Below are 19,120 nucleotides of genomic sequence, written 5' to 3'. Positions count from 1 at the left end.
ATTGAGGCTGCATTGTCCAGGAGAACCCCAATTACCCTGCCTGTGAGCTGGCGGCAGAAGGCCTTGCAGGTGAGATGTACTGCTCATAATTCCCTAATATTCATATGCAGGTCCATCTTGTCCAGGTTCCAACTGCCCTGGGTCCTGGCTTCCCCTAGATGGGTTCTGCAGCCCAGATCTGATGCATCCAGTATTAGCTCAATCGGGGAAGGGTGGCTCTGGAATGGTTCCCCAAAGAGCATATGCTCCAGAATTGTCCACCACCCGAGGGAGAGAAGTATGGGAACTAGGACAGTGAGGACTTTGTCCAGACAGTCTTTGGTCTGCAAGAAGACAGACGTCAGCCACATCCACAGGGTACACATGTGGAGATGGCATGTTGAACAATGCAAGTACTTGCTGCCATATGTCCCTAGAGGTGTAGACATATTATGGCCATCATTATCAGGGAACCAGGAAACATCCCTGATGAGGTCTGCCAGTCTGGAACCTGTCCTGGGGTAGGGCAGCCCTGGCGGTCTCAGCATCCAATAATGCTCCTATGAACGTTATTTTCTGTACTGGTACTAAGGTGGACTTTCTTTCATTCACCAGAAGGCCCAAGGCTCCACATGTGAACAGAGGAAGGGCAACACGATCCTGAACCTGAGACCTGGATGTGCTCTTGACCAGACACTCATCAAGGAATGGAGAAATTTAGACCCCCGGTGTCTGAGGTAAGCTTCAACCACTGACATACTCTTGGTTCTGGAGAGAGGCCAAATTGGGGAGAGGGAGGGGGAATCACAAACTGGTAGGGTTCCTAACCTACCATGTAGCAGAGAAAGCCATGCATGGCCCCTTGAAAATGGAGATATGAAAACACATGTCCTGAAAGTTGAGGGCGGCATACCAGGGAGGGAATGATGGAAGAAAGGGAAACCATGCAGAACTTCAGCTGTGCTAGGTACTGGTTGAGGTTTCGCAGGTCGAGGATGGGCCTGGGCCTCCCTTTTTCCTTGAGGGATCAGAAAGGACAGAGTAGAATCCCTTGTTTCTGAATTGCATTGGGATCTCCTCCACAACCCCTGAGCAAACGAGTTGGCACAATTCCTGCTCAAGAGATGCTTGTGAGAAGGGTCTCTGAAGAGGGATGGGAAGCAGGCGTGGAAAGCAATTGTAGGGTGTGGCCCTTAGAGATCATGTTGAGAAGACAGCAGCCTAAGGTAATGAACATCCATGATGAGAAGAAATAGGAGAGGTGGGTGGAGAAGATGAGGGAAGGGAAGGTTACTCACTTGTGTAGTAACTGGAGTTCTTCAAGATGGTTGTCCCCATGGGTGCTCCACCTTAGGTGCTGCAGCACCGCTGAGCCCACGGCCGGAGATTTGTGATAGCAGTACTCCTGGCCAGCCATGCATGCAGGGAGCCAGTGTGTGTGTTCTGAGGAGGCTACTTCGCATGCACAGCCCACTCCCCTGCCCCCCCCCACCAAATTCCTTCTCTGACCCAGATGTGTTGTATTCCAAAGCAGAGAGGAGGAGGGTGGGTTGTGGAGCACCTACGGGATAACTATCTCAAACTCCAGCTAATACACAGGTGAGTACCTTTCCCTTTTTCTTCTTCGAGGAGTCCCCCCGTGGGTTCTTCCCCTTCGGTGATTACAAAGCAGTATTTGTAGGAGGAGGTGGAAATTTCGAGTGCTGGGCCCGTGAGGCAGAGAGTATTATTTGGCCAAATGTTGTCTCTGACTCAGCAAATGGCTGTATTGCATAATGGTGGGTGAAGGTACGTGTTGACGCCCATGTGGTGGCTCTGCAGATGCATTCTGTTGGGACACCCTGTAGGAATGCCGTTGTGGCTGCCATTGCCTGTGTCGAGTGAGTTCACACAGTTGTTGGGGGCTCTCTCTGGGCTATGACATACGCTAGTTTAATGCAACTAGATATCCATTTTAAGAGTATTTGTTTTGATATAGGAAACCCCAGTGACCTCTCTGTTGATGAGACGAACAGCCGTCGGGTTTTTTGAAAGGGCTTAGTCCGCTGTAGGTAGAATATCAGTGCTCTACAGATATCCAAGGTCTGGAGAGCTGCTTCTTTACTGTCCTTGTGCAGTTTAGGGAAGAAAACAGGTAAGTGTATGGGTTTGCTGCAGTGGAACACAGTAGGTACTTTGGGTAGAAATTTGGGATAACTCCTAAGTGTGTCCTTATCCTTATGAAATATGCTGTATGGTGGGTCCGTCATTAAGGCTGCTATTTTACCAACACACCTTGTGGAGGTGATTGCCACAAGGAAAGCTACTTTCATAGACAAGTGTAATAATAAACAGGTGGCAAGAGGCTCAAAGGGTTTACCTATGAGCACCTTTAGTACTAAGCTCATGTTCCATGCTGGGATTGGATCCATGTATGGGGGAACTAAGTTGTGTAAACCTCGCATAAAGTGCTTGACTGATGGGTGTGTAAAAACAAGAGTCCTTATATAGGAGAACGTATAGTGGAAATGGAAGCAAAGTGCACCCTGATGGTACTCATGGAGAGGCCTGCACTGTGAAGCTCTAACAAGTATCATCTATATCCGTGGTCCCCGCCATGGCGCCCGCGGGAGCATTTCAATGCGCCCGCCAGGTGCTCGGGGCTGGCCTGGCCCCAGGCACATGGCGCACGGGCGCTTGCGGGGGGAGCGCGCTTGGCGGGGGCAGTGCCGGGCGTGCGGCACTCGGTGGGGTGGGCGAGGGGGAGCGCCAGCCCCGCGCACGTGGCGGGGGGGAGCACCGGCCCCGGGCGGGGAGGGGGGGAGTGTCGGCCCCGGGCGCGCGGTACTCGGCGGGGGGGAAGGAGGAGTGCGGCACTTGGCCGGGGGGGGGGGGGGGGGGGGGGCACCGGCCCCGGACACGCGGCGCGGGGGGGGGGGGGGGGGGAGAGAGTGCGGCACTCGGCGGGGGGGGGGGAGCACCGGCCCCGGGCGCGCGGCACTCGGCGGGAGGAGGGGAGTGCCGGCCCTGGGCGCGCGGCACTCGGCGGGGGGGGGGGGGGGGGGAGGGGGAAGGGGAGTGCCGGCCCCGGGCACGCGGCGGGGAGGGGGGGGGGGGGGGAGCACCGGCCCCGGACGCGCGGCGCGCGGCCGGGGGGGGGGGGGGGGAGAGCCGGCCTCGGGCGCACGGCAGGGGGGGGGGAGGAGTGCCGGCCCCGGGCGCGCAAGTGTCCCCGCCCCCTGGCGCCCGGCGGGCAAACGGCCATGCCCCCTGGCGCCCGACAACCTCAAAAGGTTGGGGACCACTGATCTATATAGTAGCCCAGTGTCTGTGACTCTGTAACGCTGGCTGTTCCCTCTGGGCAGTGCTGTTGCCTGAGTCACGTCCTTCACCTCAAACTGTGGCTCTCGGCTGACATCTGCGCCGCTCAGCCGGGCCACAGCCGGGGAGCAAGCGGCTGTTTGTGCCCCTAAGACGGCCCAGCTGAGCAGCGCAGAAGTCAGCTGAGCGCCACGGTGGGAGAGGAAGGGGGCGGGCCGGTGACGTACAAGGCATGGGGGCGGGGCCTGGTGGTGTACATCACCGCCCCGCCCCCTGGCTTTGTACGTCACCGCCCCGCCCCCCTTCGCCTCCCGCCATAGCGCTCGGCTGACTTCTGCGCCGCTCAGCTGGGCCGACATGGGGGAGCCCAAACGGGCGCTTGTGCTGCTTGCTCCCGCACAGCAGCCCGGCTTAGCGGCGCAGAAGTCAGCCGAGTGCCACGGTGTGAGGCAACAGCACCGCCCAGAGGGAACAGCCAGGGATGAGCGTGCATCTCTGACATCAGGAAAGAGCGCTGGATTCAAAAGGAGGAAAGCGGAACGGACGTGGAGGAGACAGAGAAGGTGGAGAGGAGAGCGGAGGAGGTGGAGGACAGCAAAAGAGAGAGAGAGAGAGATGCAGCAGGAGGAGGAGAAGAGAAACACAGAGTGAGAGGCGGGAGAGGAAAAAGAGAAAGAGAGAGAGAAGGAGAGAGAGGCAGGAGGCGGACAAGAGCTGAGAGAGGGCAAGGCAGTAGGAGGAGGGGAGAGAGAGAGAGAGAGAGAGAGAGGCCATTTGCGGTGCAGAAGTCAGCCGAGCACCACGGCGGGAGGCGAAGAGGGGTGGGGTGGTGATGTACACGCACGGGGGGCGGGGCCTGGATGAGCGTGCATCCCCGACGGAGACAGAGAGCAGAGAGAGAGTGAGAAGCAGGAGGGGGAGAAGAGACAGAGAGGAGAGAGAGTGAGAGGCAGGAGGAGGAGGAGAAGAGAAAGAGAGAGATGGAGGGGGAGGCAGAAGGTGGAGGAGAGCTGAGAAAGGGGGGGAGGCAGTAGGAGGAGGAGAGAGACATGGAGCGAAAGACCGGAGGCTCATGAGAGACCCGACATGAAAGAGAGACCTGAAAATCCTGTCTTATGACAGGCTAATTGGCTAGTTGTATAATATTGCAGAATCGTGTGGAGCGGTCCATGGTTGCGAGATCTACACCAGGCTGTGAACCTCTTCCATTTTAGACCATATGTCTTTCTTGTTGCAGGTTGTCTAGAATTTGTGAGGACGAGCTGTACTGCTTCCGGAAAGATCCTTTCCATGGGATTCAACCAACAAGCATCCATGCCTGGAGGTGTAACTTGTGGATAGCCAGATGGGGAATTCGACCTTTTTTTGTGTCAGCAAAGCCCTGACTGGTGGGAACCGATGTGGTGGCCAGACACTCATCTGTAACCGGTATGGGTATCACGCTTGCAAGTTTTACTCTGGCCCTATCTTGCTTGATCTTGAGGATCACTCACTGTACCTGTGGAAAAGGCGGGAACGTGTATGCCAAGTGTGCATTCCATTCTATACTGAAGGCATCCCCCAAAGAGTCAGGACCTATTCCCGCTCTGGAACAGTACTGCGGGCAGCGAGTCTTGTTGTGCATTGTGAATAGGTCCACCATTGTGAATCCCCATTTCCTGAAGAGGAGAGTGAGCACTGATCGGTTTATCTCCCACTAGTGGTTTAGGGGGAATTGTCTGCTTAGATTGTCTGCCAACGTACTGTCTTTGCCTGACAGATAGGATGTGACCAGGTGTATGTTTCGTGGGATACACCATTCCCAGAGGTGTACTGCCTCCTGGCATAGGTGATATGAGCGTGCTCCTCCCTGTCGATGTAATACATCAGGGGTGGCCAACCCACGGCTCACAAGCCACATGTTGCTCTTCAAAGAAAAAATTGCAGCTCCCGCACCCGCGGCTCTTCAAGGGACAGCTGTGTGAAAGAGACAGAGCCACAGTCTCCCATGCATCCTTCCAAATGGCCACTGTTAAAAGGGCAATGCCTGCTCTGATCTTAAAACGGCAGCGTCAGGGCCTTTTTTCTTTTTTTGCTCAACAACATTTTTCCTCAGGTCTTTGCGCTGTATCTACCACTATTTTGGCTCTTCATCAGTAATGGTTTGGCCACCCCTGTAATACATCATAGAGATGTTGTCTGTGAGTATCTGTACCATTGTGTTTCGGAAAATGGGACAAACTTTTATCATCAAAACAATACTCCTGTTACAAGCATAGCTGGTTTGGCTTGATGGTAAGAGCTACCAATTGATAAACTTAGGGGAAATTTTCCCATGGGCTCAAAACTTAGTTACAAAAGGGAGGAAATCCCATTTCTAACAGCACAGACATCAGATCCAAAGTCCCACAACAGAAAACAATAAAACCGAACAGATTTATCAACTTTACCCTACTTACACATTTTGAAGTCTCTTTTTCTTGGAGACAGATGTGTCTTCTTTCTCCCTCAGTATCTAGAGCAAATTTGCTCAGAGACAAAGGAGGGAAAACCAAAAATTCCTTTGTCCCAGTTTGAAATTCCTATCTGCATTTCTATTGGCTGACTGCTACCTGGCTAGGTACAGTTAACTCCTTAGTCCCCAGGCTAGCACTCTGGGTTATGACAGAGGCGGAGGCGGCTCTGCAGGAGCTGGTACGCACAAGGTGCCAGCTTAAAACCCAATGCCCCACAGACACCAGCTCCCACTGGCCTCGCATGCTGCTACTTCTGTGGGAGGCAGCAGCGGAGGAGAGGTAAGTCAGCTCTGTAAAAGCTGGCATGCACTGGAAGCCGGCTTGAAAGCCAGCTCCCACTTGCCCATACCATGCTGCTGCCTCTGTGAGAACTGGCACATGTGGGGAGACACCCTGCCCCCTTGTGCAACATGAGGAGAAGCAGATGTGTTCCGCAGGGGCAGTGCTCAGTGGGAGCCAGCATCATGGGGGGTGGGAGGGGAGGAAGGGGGAGGAGCAGGATGGAGCCACTCCTTATGAGGAGCTGGCTTCTAAGATGCAACATGCTTATGGTAACTGGCTCTGTGGACATGGGGAAAACGCTGGATGTGATACCTTAAAATTTTTTGATGCAGTCTCCCACAGTATTTTTGCTGGCAAGTTAAGGTAGTATGGCCTGGATGAATGGACTATAAGGTGGGTAGAAAGCTGACTAGATCACTGGGCTCAATGAGTGGTGATCTAAGACGCACTGTCTAGTTGGAAGCGAGTATATCAAGAAGATTATCCCATGGTTCACTCTTAGGGCCGATTTTATTCAATATCTTTATTAATTATATGGATGATGGAGTGGTTTACACCCTCCGCAAGTTTGTGGATGACACAAAGCTGGGGAGCAGGAGGGAGAGGTAGATATGCTGGAGGGCAGGAATAAGGTCCAGAGTGACCTAGAACAACTGAAGAATTGGGCCAAAAAAAATCTGATGAGGTTCAACAAGGACAAGTTCAGAGTCCTCCACTTGAGATGGAAGAATCCCAAGTTGAGGTCACATTACAATTCCCAGAAGAAATGAAAATGTCTCCCCTAAAAAGACATGCATGTCACTAATGGCTTGTCTACATGAAAACTTAGTTTGATATACACCAGTGTAAGTCTACCACCACAGTAGCTTGCTATGATTTAAAAACCCATGTGGTCTCCACTGCTATGCATTAAAAGTTTCCTAGTGAACTTTAATCTACTCCCTTTTCAGTGCAGAGTAGATTAAAGAGAACTTTGTGTTCTCATTCATGTTTCTCAAATCCTTTTAATATTTTCAGATTTATTTCTCACTCATTTCTTCCTGATGAACTGTCTTTATAAATAAAGCAAACAGGCAACATCAGCTGATCCAGCTAAGAACTGCATTATGCTCTTATGCATAATTATATAAACAGGCACAGAAAAGAAATCAAGTCCATAATTTTACCATACTAAGAAGTGGAGTGGGGGGCCAGGAGACACACTTCTGAACTCATGGCAGGAATTTCCTTCCTGTATGCCACAGTGGAGAAATACAGCATTGGCACTTGCTACATATAATTTCAACTCCAGTTCCCTTTTTGTTGCAGAAGTTTGTGTTAAAAGGAGGCACTGAGCTAATACAGGTTGCACCTCCCAAAACCAGCACTCTCCAATCTGGCAATCCTCAAGAGTCTAGTGGAAGGAGGGCCAGCATCCAGAAGTGGGATCGGGGGCTAGAGCCCGTGGCAGCGAGGCCAAGGTTGGAGCCTGTGGCAGCCGGCAACAACCACAGTCAGACCAGGTGGGACTGGCTGGGGCAACACAGGTCAATGCGCTGAGGGATGGCTGGCTGGGGGTCTGGTGACAAGGGAACTCCCCCGGTCCAGCAAATTCAGGACCAGTGAGGTCCCACGGGTGCCGGACCAGGGAGATCCAAGCACGAATCTCTGAAGCATTAGTGATCACCACGCCAGTCACTGGACCCCACGGCTGCATTTCACAGTCCCTACCTCCAACGTGTGGCACCCAGAGAGACTGGAATGCACTGGAATCCCATCCAGTGAAGGGATCACTGAAACCTGTACTCTTGGCCATACGCCTCAATAAGTCTCGATGCACCCTATTATCCTTTGGGGACAGCAATGTTGCTGCCCCAGCTACCGCCTCAGGTGACAATGAAGAGGAGGGATCCTGCAGATCCTCTTCTTTCAGTTCCACCTTCAGTACCGGGATCAGTACATGCCCTTGGTCACCTGCACCGGACTGCTGTGAAGCAGGTGGCACTGGGTGCAGAGACATTCCTAGAACCCGGTGCCGTTGGTCCTTCCCGGACTGGGGGGCCGGTGCACATCTGCACTGAGAACTCTGTGCCAAATAGGACCCCACCAGTTCCCCGAACAGCTGCATAGCAGGTATCTGCAATGCCAGTGTAGTCAGACACCCCGTTATGGCAAGGTCTCGACTCAGAGCCACTGAACGAGTGCCCCTGCTGCCCGAAGCTACGGAAACTGACCTGGAGCCCCCAGCTTGTGTCTGGTGGCAAGCCTAAGGAGTCCAGCACGGCCACTGAGGCGGGGCCTGCAACTGAGGAGGCCATTGTAGGGTCAACTCCTGTCTCCTCTTTGGAGGGACCTGTGCTAAGCAACGTCTCCTCTTGGACTGGTGGCTCTCTGGTTCCGACTCACGTGGATATGGAACACAGGGGACCACGGACAAGTGGTACCACACCACACCAGTACCCTCTGTGCAGGTGTGAGGTCACCAGGACTCCTCCTCCTGGTACAGGAGCCCTCCCGGGACTGGTGCCAAAACCATCCCTGCTAATTAACCAGTGCTGCCCGTGAAGAGGACCCCTCACAGGAGCGGTTGAGAGGTCGTTGGTCTTGGCTCTGCGACCAGTCGACCGGGAGGACTCCGCCCAGTACAGGGGTCCTCACCAGATTGGTGCCACGGTGAAAGGGACCTTCTTAGCATGGGAGGCTTGCCCCTTGACTGTACCAGGCCCGGTACTGGCAAAACCCCCAGAGACTCACAGGGGAACACTAACCGGCCAGACTTCAGCTCGATCAGGTCCCAGGCAACCTCATTCATTTTGGGAGTGGATGGCATGTCCACATCTCCGATCTGGAGTCCACTTGCACCAGAATTGACGAGACTGGAAATGGTGCTGGAGTCAACAGCACCATATGGACAGGTTGCTTCAAAGGGTGCCCCTACCCACGACACGACCATTTAAGCTTTTTAGCTCTAGAAGTAGGAGACCAGCCACCTTTCCCATCGCTGTTTCTTTTTCTGCACCGGAAAACAGGATGGATGCCAAGAGCTGGTCTTTGGTGAAGGGTGGTGCCGGGGTCACTTCTCCAACTCCTTCTGCAGAGCCAGTGCATGCCGCCCCAACGAAGGCACAGAGCACCAAGGCTGCTGATTCCAGTCCTGCAGTGCCGTACAGGGATCTAAAGATGCCTCCATTAACAGATCTCAGAGGTGAAACTCTCTGTCTCGTCTAGTTCTTTACGTAAAGGCCCTACAGATCTTACACTTGTTTGCTAAGTGGGCCACTCAAACACTTTAGGCAAGAGTTGTGTGGATCACCTGGGGACAGAAACTTAGTGCACTGTTTGCACTGCTTGAAGCCGGGTAGCGAAGGCATGCCCCGGCCCCCAAATGGGGGAAATAGTCTCCTAATGCAAACCTAACAACTACTTAATACTTCAGAAACTAACTACAAAGCAACTAAGGAAAGCACTCTTGCCCAAGGCAAGAGAAGCTAGCTCCGACAACCATCACTGGCAGTAAGACGGAACTGAGGGAGGGGGCAGTCAGCAGGGTGCTATATACTGGTTCCACTCCAGGGGTCCCCCCGCCAACCTGTAGTATCCAGTGAGGGAAAATCTTCCTGGCAACTGTGCATGTGGCACGCACACACCTAATTTGGAATGCACATGAGCAATCACTTGACGAATGGGTTTAAACTGCTCCGGAAGGACAGTCAAAGGGAAAACTGAAGAAGTTGCCCTGTATGTAAGAGAGCAGTAGGATTGCTCAGAGCTCCAGTATGAAATTGGACAAACGCCTACTGAGAGTCTTTGGGCTAGGATTAGAGGCGAAAGTAAAAAGGATGATGTCATGGTGGGCATCTGCTATAGATCATCCACACTAGGAGGATGAGGCAGATGAGGCTTTCTTGGGAAAATGAACAGAAGTTACCAGACTACAAGCCCTAGCTCTCATGAACGATTTAAATCACCCTGACATCTGTATGTCTGGTGTTGCCCACAGGGCTTCTGGAGTCTACTGTGCCTCTTGGTGCTGAAGGCCATTGACACTGCCCGGTGAAGAAAATACAGGCTGGGGACGGGTGAACTGCTTCACTTGAGTTTAAGTTAGACTTACTGGTGGAGGTGATGAGCCACACAATGTGGGTGTAGGCTCCCCTCCCTACTTCTCCTTGACTTTTGGGATGGATAGGCATGGCTTTTTGCTGAGGACTGCCTTCCTCACCAGGGCTACATCTAGACTATGCCGAAGTTCCGAAAGAGGATATGCAAATCCCGCAGGAAGTTACGTATCTTCTTCCGATCTCACTTTCGAAAGCAAAAGTAGTCGGGAAGCGTTTTTTCCGGCAATCCTCCCCTTTTTCAAAAAGTCGCTCTTCCACAAAAAAAATGAGGTTTACACGGCTTTTTAAAAGGGGTGGAGGGGTTGCTGGAAAAAAAAAATACATCCCGAGTACTTTCACTTTCGAAAGTGAGATTGGAAGAAGATATGCAAATTCCTGCAGAATTTGCGAATCCTCTTTTGGAACGTTGGCATAGTCTAGATCTGTGGTCCCCAACACGGTGTCCGCGGGAGCCATGGCGCCCGCGGGGGCATTTGTCTGCGCCCGCCAAGTGCTCAGGGCTGGCCTGGCCTGGCCCCGGGCACGGAGGCGCCGCGGATTGACCCCCCGCGGTGCATGGGGGTGGGGCGGAGAGAGCGCCAGCGCCGGTCCCGGGCGCGCGGCGCTTGGGGGGGAGAGCGCCAGCGCCAACCCCGGGCGCGCGGCACTTGGGAGAGGAGGGGGAGAGAGCACCAGCGCCCGGGAATGCGGCTATGGGGGGGCCCCCGCTTGGGGGGGCCCTGCCCCCCGGGCGCCCGGCAGGCGAACGGCCACGCCCCCTGGTGCCCGGCAACCCCAAATGGTTGGGGACCACTGGTCTAGATGATCCCTGGGACTGGGGAAGGTGAGTTGTGCCGATTAGCAGATGGGACTAAGGGAGCATGCTGCACCAGAGGCGTCCAAAGTTTAGGTAGGAGCCTGCTGCTCCCCAGCCAGGGACAGTGCTGACTCCATTAGGAGTGCCCCAAGCGAATGTCCCTTTGTGACGGGGTGGCGCCCGGTGCGGCCGAGCCCCGCACTCAGGCCGACCCCGGGGCCCGCCTGGGGAGACTGGACACGGGGCCGGGCGGGGCCGCCCGTGACGCGGCCAAGACTTCCGGCGGGGAGCAGGAAGGACAAAGCCCGGCACCGGCGGGTGACATCACTGGCGTCCCCTCGCAAGGGGCGGGGCCACCACGCCGTGGGGATGCTGCGGGGAGGCGGGGCCAGACGCTGGCGGTGGGAGATTTAAAAGGGGGCCAGGAAGGCCCTCAGGAAGGAGAACGCCAGTGGACCGAGGCCCATGAAGGAGGCCGAGCCAGGTAAGGCCTCCCCTGACATGGGCGGTAGGCGGACTTCCCCGGGGGGAAGAAGCGGCCCAAGGCGGGGCCGCGGAACTCGAGAGCAGGGGGTTTAGGGTTAGCTACCCCCTCCGCTAAGTGAGGTCTCAGACCCTACCTTAGGGCCCTGGGCTGGGGTCCGGAGTGAGGGTGGGCCCAGACCCCCAGACCCACTTCCCCTCCCCCGTTTATGAGGGGGCCAGCTGATCACCCCGTGGCCAACGGTAGGAATACGACCAGGCTAGGTAGAAGCTGTGGAAGGAGCCTAAAGCCCTGTCGTGGACAGGACGCAAGTCCCCGTAGAGGGCGGGGACTCAAGACACGTGGTGGAGAATATGGGTACGGCCCTAAGCCCCGCAATAAAAGGGGCTAGGTAGGGAGGAGGACTTTAATTCCCTGCGCTAACGAGAACTTAATTCCCAAGGGGAAAATGGAGGTCACTAAGGTACTTGAGTGGCTAGTAGAAAACCAAAAGCAGCAACAGCAACAGCAAACGCAGGTGTTGCAACAGATCCTGTCGAAGTTTCAAGAGCAGCAAACCCAGATGGTATGGGAGCTCCGCGAGACAGCGCCGGGCATCGTAGGTATGGGCCACCCCCTGACGGGGGAGGACGGAGGAGTCGTAGGGACTCAGCTCCCAATACACCTAACAAAGCTGGGACCAGAGGACGATCCCGAGGCGTTCCTAATAACTTTTGAGCGCGTGGCAACGGCCACCAAGGGGCCCCAAGACCACTGGGCAACCCTACTGGTGCCTTATCTGTCCGGGCCGGCGCAAATAGCCTACCGGGGGACGTCTGCAAGGGACGTGCTCTGCTACTACAAAGTGAAGGAGGCCGTACTTGACCAGATAGGGGTCTTCCAAGAGATGCATCACCGGAGGTTTTGAGAATCGTGCTACGACCCGCAGGAGCGACCCAGGGCCGTAACCCAGAGAGTAAGAGACGCTGGCATGAGGTGGCTGGAGCCCGAGGGGAAATCAGGGGTCTAAGTGGCGGAGATAGTTATCCTGGAGCAATACCTTTGGATCCTTCCCCCTGAGGGGAAGCAGTGGGTATGCCGACACCTCCCCGAATCGTTGGAAGAGGCGGTGACCCTACTGGAGCACTTCCTGGCAGCGGAAGAGGAAGCAGGAAAGAAGCTGACACCAGCCCCAAAGGAGGGCAAGAAGAGCGGAGCGGAAACCCCTCCGTCGGCCAGGATGTCGCGGCTAGGTTACGGACAAAGGACCCCGCCGAATCAAGCCCCGGAGAGGAGACTGGCCCCAAGATGGAATCGGCCAGAGGAATTGGAGAGGGCCGGGCCCGAGCCCCAAGGCAAAGGAAGGAACCAGGGGCGCCTGTTACCAATGCGGACAGGAGGGACACTATAAAAAGGATTGTCCCTTGATGGACTGCACGTTCAGCCAAGGCAAATCCGGGAAGGTAACCAGAACAGGGGGGCCGGCGCGCAGATCATACGGAGGGTGCGGGTCAATGGCCGACGGGTGGCAGCGATATTAGACTCGGGGTGTGGGTAAACAATAGTGCAGGCAGACGTTATCCACCCCGTAAGACCAAAGGGACCACTGGTCTATATGAGGTGCCTCCATGGGGACATACATGCCTATCCCACGACCTGGGTGACGATCCAGGATGGGGAAAAGGAAGGGAGGTGCAAAGTAGCGGTGGCCCCTCGATTAGCTCACCCCGCCTTGCTAGGACGGAATTGGGTAGGGCTTGCCCCGGGCGACCAGGTTCTATTGTTACTCCCAGAGGGAGACTCTAAACTACTGGCCCGGTGGCAGGACCCCTTTAGGGTAACCCGTAGAGTAGGGCCCGTAAACTATGAGGTCCTGATAAACAGGGCACGTAAGGAGACTCAGATCTATCATGTAAATCTACTAAAAAAGTAGAACCCCCGAGACGCCCTCCTGATCAAACCCCGAACGGCGGACATAGAGTTTGGACCGTGGGGGGGCCCCGAGATAGGGTTGGAGGGGGCCCACATGGGGGAAGGGATATCCGAAGAACAGAGAAAGCAACTAGGCCAGGTATTGAGGCGGTTCCAGCAGGTGCTGACGAGCCAACCAGGGCAAACTATGATGATCTGCCACGATATTATAACCAAGGCAGGGAAGATAATACGGGACAATTTACATCCCCTTCCCTGTAAACTTTGGGACACGGTGAAGCACGAGCTGAGGGCGATGCAGGAATGGGGGGTGATAGAAGAGTCCCGTAGCAAATGGAGAAGCCCGATTGTACTAGTACCAAAGGCAGATGGGTTGACACGATTTTGTATAGACTTTCGGAAAGTCAACGCTGTCTCCCATTTCGACGCTTACCCGATGCCCCGCATAGACGAATTACTAAATCGGCTGGGGCAGGCCAGGTACCTGTCGACCATAGACTTGACAAAAAGGTACTGGCAGATCCCGCTATCCCCCGAGGCCCAGGCAAAAACAGCCTTTGCGACGCCGTTCGGTCTATATCAGTTCACCAAAATGCCTTTCGGCCTGCATGGAGTGGCCGCTACGTTCCAGAGGCTGATGAACCGCGTGCTGAGAGAACATCAAGAATACGCAGTGGCCTACATAGACGACATCGTCATCTTCAGGAAACCTGGGCCCAACACCTCCAGCATGTAACTGCGGTACTAGAAGCGCTACAAGGAGCTGGGCTGACAGCGAATCCCAAGAAATGCCAGTTTGGGAAATCCAAAGTGTACTACCTGGGGTACACCGTAGGGCAAGGGCAACTTAAACCGCTGGTTGACAAGGTACAAGCCGTACGGGACTACCCCACCCCCACAACAAAAAGACAGGTGTGACAGTTCCTAGGGTTGGCAGGGTATTATAGAAGGTTTGTGGCGAACTTCTCGTCACTAACCGCCGCCCTCACAGACCTCACACGCAAAGGTCAACCCCAGAGGGTGAAGTGGACGCAGCCCTGTGAGGAAGCCTTTAGGAGGCTCAAACAGAGGCTCATAACCACCCCCATATTGTCCCAGCCCGACTTTAAAAAACCATTTATTTTACAAACAGATGCCTCGGAGACAGGGCTGGGAGCCGTGCTAGCCCAAGAAGAAGGAGGGGAAGAGCACCCCATCTTATACCTGAGCCGAAAGCTCTTCCCCAGAGAGAAAGGGTATGCGACCATTGAAAAAGAGGCCCTAGCACTAAAATGGGCCATTGACACACTACGATATTTCCTCCTCGGTGACAAGTTCACGCTGGTGACGGACCACGCACCGCTACAATGGATCTGTAAAATGAAGGAGACTAATCCAAGGATATTACGTTGGTACCTGAGCCTGCAGCCGTATCAGTTTGAAATAAAGCACCAGCCTGGTACCGCTAACGCTAATGCTGACAGTTTGTCCCGGATACCGGACCGGGAGGGCGAAAGGGCGGCAAGTATAGGGGTGAATCTGAGGGGGGAGGTATGTGACGGGGCAGCACCCAGCGCAGCCACGCCCTGCACTCAGGCCAACCCTGGGGCCCGCCTGAGGAGACCGGATACGGGGCCGGGCCGGGCGGGGCTGCCCCAGGATCGTCTTCCTTCCCTTTTTTGAAGATGGGCACTACATTTGCCTTTTTCCAGTCATCCGGGATTTCTCCCGAGCTTCACGACTTTTCAAAGATAATAGCCAAAGGCTCCACAATGACATTGCCAACTCCCTCTGTACCCTCAGATGCATTAAGTCCGGACCCATGGATTTGTGTACGTTTAGCTTTTCTAAATAGTTCCTAACCTGTTCTTTACACACCACGGGCTGTTCATCTTCATCCCATCTTGCATCACTTAGCGCATGAGTCTGGGAGCCCACCTTGTTCGTGAATACAGAGGCAAAGAAAGCATTGAGTACTTCTGCTTTCCCCACATCGTCTGTCAGTAGGTTACCTCCTTCATCCAGTAGGGGCCGCCCCCCCTCTCTGATCACCTTCTTCTTGTTAACATGCCTGTAGAAACCTTTCTTGTATCCTTCACATCCTTAGCCAATTGCAATTCCATTTGCGCTTTCGCCTTCCTGATAACCCCCCGGCATTCTCAAGCTAGACATTTAAATCCCTCCCTGGTCATTTGTCCAAGTTTCCACTCTTTGTAAGCTTCCTTTTTTTGCTTAAGTTCACCAAGGATTTCCCCTGTAAGCCAGTCCGGTCTCCTACCATGTTTGCCTCTCTTGCTACGCGTCAGGATGGTTTCTTTCTGTGCCTTCAATAAGGTTTCTTTAAAATACTGTCAGCTGTCCTGGACTCCTTTCCCCTTCGTGTTAGCATCCCAGGGGATTCTGCCCATCAGGTCTCTGAGGGGGTCAAAATCTGCTTTTTTGAAGTCCAAGGTGTGTATTTTACTACTCTCTTTTCTTCCTTTGGTCAGGATCCTGAAATCTACCATCTCATGATCACTGTTTCCCAGGTTGTCACCCACCTCTACTTCCTCTATTAGTTCCTCCCTGTTTGTGAGCAGAAGGTCAAGCTGCAGTCAAAATAAAAGGGGATGGGATCCTGTTTGCAAACTGGCAGGTCGCTCTCAGGTGCACTCTTAAAATGCCTGCTTATTTCCAGGCAGGGAACAGCTAGAGCCCTTTTGAGACAGAGGGTTGCATCTGGCCTTAACGGCACTTGTAGCTCTCGCCCCTCCTACAACTAGAGTACGGTTTAACCAGGTTTCAGCTCTAACCTGGGAGTGCAACTGCAGAGATGGGGATGCTGCACAGATCTCAGTGCAGGTCTGCCCCTATCTGGGATGGCCATTAGGGCAGCGTGGGGAGGGGGGAGCGCAGGTGTCCACAGGTGGCTCTGCAAGAAAGTCCTTGACCATTTGAAAGGCTGGAGATGTAGTTGGAAGCATGAGGCGATGGGCACCTCTGCCACTATCTGGGCGGGGTAAAGGGATTAGGAGTTATCCAATGAGGCTGCTGCCTGGCCATGCTCTGGGGAAGACAAGGGGCTTCTCAGAGGTTCTTGTTCACCTAAACATTTCCCCTTGCCCTTGTGAGATACCAGAGAGCAGCCCTTTCTTATGCCTCTTGCTCAGCACCAGGGACAGAGATTGGTGACATGAGAGTGGGGAACCAGAGGGGCTCTTCTCATTAATGCTGAGTCGGAGTGAGCTGGCTCAGAGTCTGGTGTGAGGGCTGACCCCCTGAGAAGCACCCTGAGTTTAATGTCCTGCTCCTTCATACACAATTTAATGCTCTTGCAGATACAGTGCTTCTGCTAAGGAAGCCCCATGTATGCAACATCATTCAGCTTTGACGGGGAACACTAACTGGCATAGTCCACAAAGCTTGAAGCCCAGGGATTGGGGAATGCCCCATCTCTGGATCAAGTCCCCAGAGGCTGCCTCACTACAATTAAATACTAACTACCCACCCAAACTAGTAGCTGTAATTTGTGAAGAGTCAGAAGAACCGCTGGGGCGACTGCTTGCCAAAGCAAGATGCCGTCCCAGCGCTGTCACTAGCAGTAAGAAGGAACTCAAGGTGGGCTATACATGAAACACTTCAGAGTGTACCATACGGATACCACTGGCTACAAGAAATACTGGCACTTGCATGAAGCAAGCACGCACACCTCACACAGAACTGCAGCCAGGCTCACCCAATTCCACCAGGCGCCAACCCAAGGCCCTAACTGGATGAATGATCCACCACTGAGTGAGCGGGGAATCCCACTGAAATACACTGACATCACACAGGTGGAAATACCACTCTCTCACACTCTACCTGGGCCACTTCCTACTGCACTTCCTTAAGCTTCAGTGTGTGGAGCATCAGGTTCTCTGGGCTTCTCCATGTAGGTAACTCTGTAGGTGCTGATAAGCACAGACCTCCTGTCCAAACCTCAAGATCTCTGGCTCCCGCAGGTAAAGACTGTGATAACTCTTCAGCTAGGGCCTCCACCAAAACTCCTTCCTCTCCACTGGCCAGCCCAGACTGAGCCAAGCTGCTCCCTTTTATACTAGTATAGCATTTGGAGCATGCCCAGTATAGTCTGAGGACAAGACTTCTTCCATCTATAATGAGGTTTAACCCCTTTTCACCCAGTATTGTGTATGCGTGCCTTGTCAGAGGCTTCAAGTCAGGACTTGGAGATGTGAAGGAGCCCATTTAGACAGTTTGGCTGGCTTTAACTAGTGCTATTAACAAGGATTTCCCAGAGCAGGGACTTATGCTTCCCAGAGCATTTGTACTTCACTCTACCCCTGTCGATTTTCTTAAGCACATCAGAACTATTTAGCATTTCTGGGCAAGCACAAGACAACAAGACAGACTGTGCAGGCCTACAACAAAACTAGATCCCAGACTGAAAAAGTAAACCTATGTACATATCTCATCACATTGCCAAGTCTTTATCTATCTATCTAGGTAAAGATGTTGCATTTGACACTACAGTACATAGAGATATCTTTACTGGTTGCTTCGGTGTGTCTATTTACCGGCTCTGCAGCCATGGAGACTTGCGGCTCCCATTCAGTCCACTTTGCTGTGTGCAGCCAAGGGGAGCCTCGGTCAGCAGTCAGACTCTTAACAGTTCATTATCAAAGAGCACTAAAATCTCTAACAGATCAAATGATCTTTTTATGTGCACCATACGGGATCTCATAGTTCTAGAGAGATATCAACTGCAAAGATCTCATCATCTGCCAGCTACTTCCTTGTTCACAGTTTCTTGGACCCCCCATCCCAGTGAATGTGAATCTGGTTTTGTCATTTCCTAGAACCCATATCAGTTTAGCAGGAATGAAGTGGAAGCACTTACTCTCATGCTCCTCGTGTACCACTATGTTCACACGGTCCACACTCGACTGGATATCGTTCCATGTGACAAACTCATTCCCTTCTGTACGTGCCTGAGCTTTCAACTTCATCAAGTCATCAATGTATCTGCCACACACACAAGAGAAACGATAAGAGACATCATGTGGGCTCAAAGGGGCAATTTAGCATGTGAGCCCAAGGACATTGTGAGAAACCAACATGCAATGGAAGGAGCAACAGTGACAGAATGCAAGATGAACTTGGACCCAATGCAAAATGGGGAAGGAGAGATATACTAAAGGGAGATTACAAGAGCCCAGATCAATGCAACTCGCAGGACACCACAGAGACAGCATGCAAGAGGGTGAGTCCAAGACCAGTGTGAAGATTGACCATGGACTTCTTCTGAATGGGGAGTAGCATCAGCAACAGCCTAAAAGAACCTGCACAGAGTACTAATGTGAAGTCTGGGAAGAGATTTAAAAAGACTGTATATGAGTAGGACCATTGCTTTTTCTTTTTTTGACGGTATGCACTGGTACGGCATACTGGCACCTTGTTCGGGAGCACTCACACCAAGCCACTTCCTACGGGCACAGCCCCCTGCCAGCCCTGGGAGCACCCGCACCACTTTCCCCTGGCACAGGCCCCTGCCGGCCCTGGGGCACTTGCACTGCACCACTTACCCCCAGCCTGACTGACTCCTCTTGAAACATCAAGATGAAAAATTCGGTTTTTGCTTATGCACATGATGACATGATATAGGGAGCATGGTGGGAGAGGCATTTTTTCAAATTTACTTTCCTCAAGAAATGAGTATCGGCACTTTTTTTTAAAAAACAAAAAAAACCACTGAGTAGGACTAATATGAAGAGGTGCCATAAGAGAGAAAATGCCGTAAGAGACAAAACGCAAGAAA

General features: G+C 53.4%; 1 protein-coding gene across 2 annotated transcripts in view; it reads right to left on the bottom strand.

Moving 5' to 3' along the window:
• The window catches only part of IQGAP1 (IQ motif containing GTPase activating protein 1), a 261,663-nt gene that overhangs the window by 135,090 nt on the left and 107,453 nt on the right, over nucleotides 1-19,120 (bottom strand). For both annotated transcript variants that reach the window (XM_075916963.2, XM_075916961.2), the window contains exon 14: nucleotides 18,203-18,327. In XM_075916963.2, coding sequence (XP_075773078.1) covers nucleotides 18,203-18,327 — 125 coding nt within the window. The remainder of the gene's footprint in view (nucleotides 1-18,202; nucleotides 18,328-19,120) is intronic.

Source organism: Pelodiscus sinensis, chromosome 14 (genome assembly GCF_052426305.1).
Source record: "Pelodiscus sinensis isolate ZL-2025 chromosome 14, ASM5242630v1, whole genome shotgun sequence".
NCBI classification, from domain to species: Eukaryota; Metazoa; Chordata; order Testudines; family Trionychidae; genus Pelodiscus; species Pelodiscus sinensis.
The sequence above is the reverse complement of the archived record's forward strand: the minus strand, read 5'-3'. Positions and strand labels throughout refer to the sequence as shown.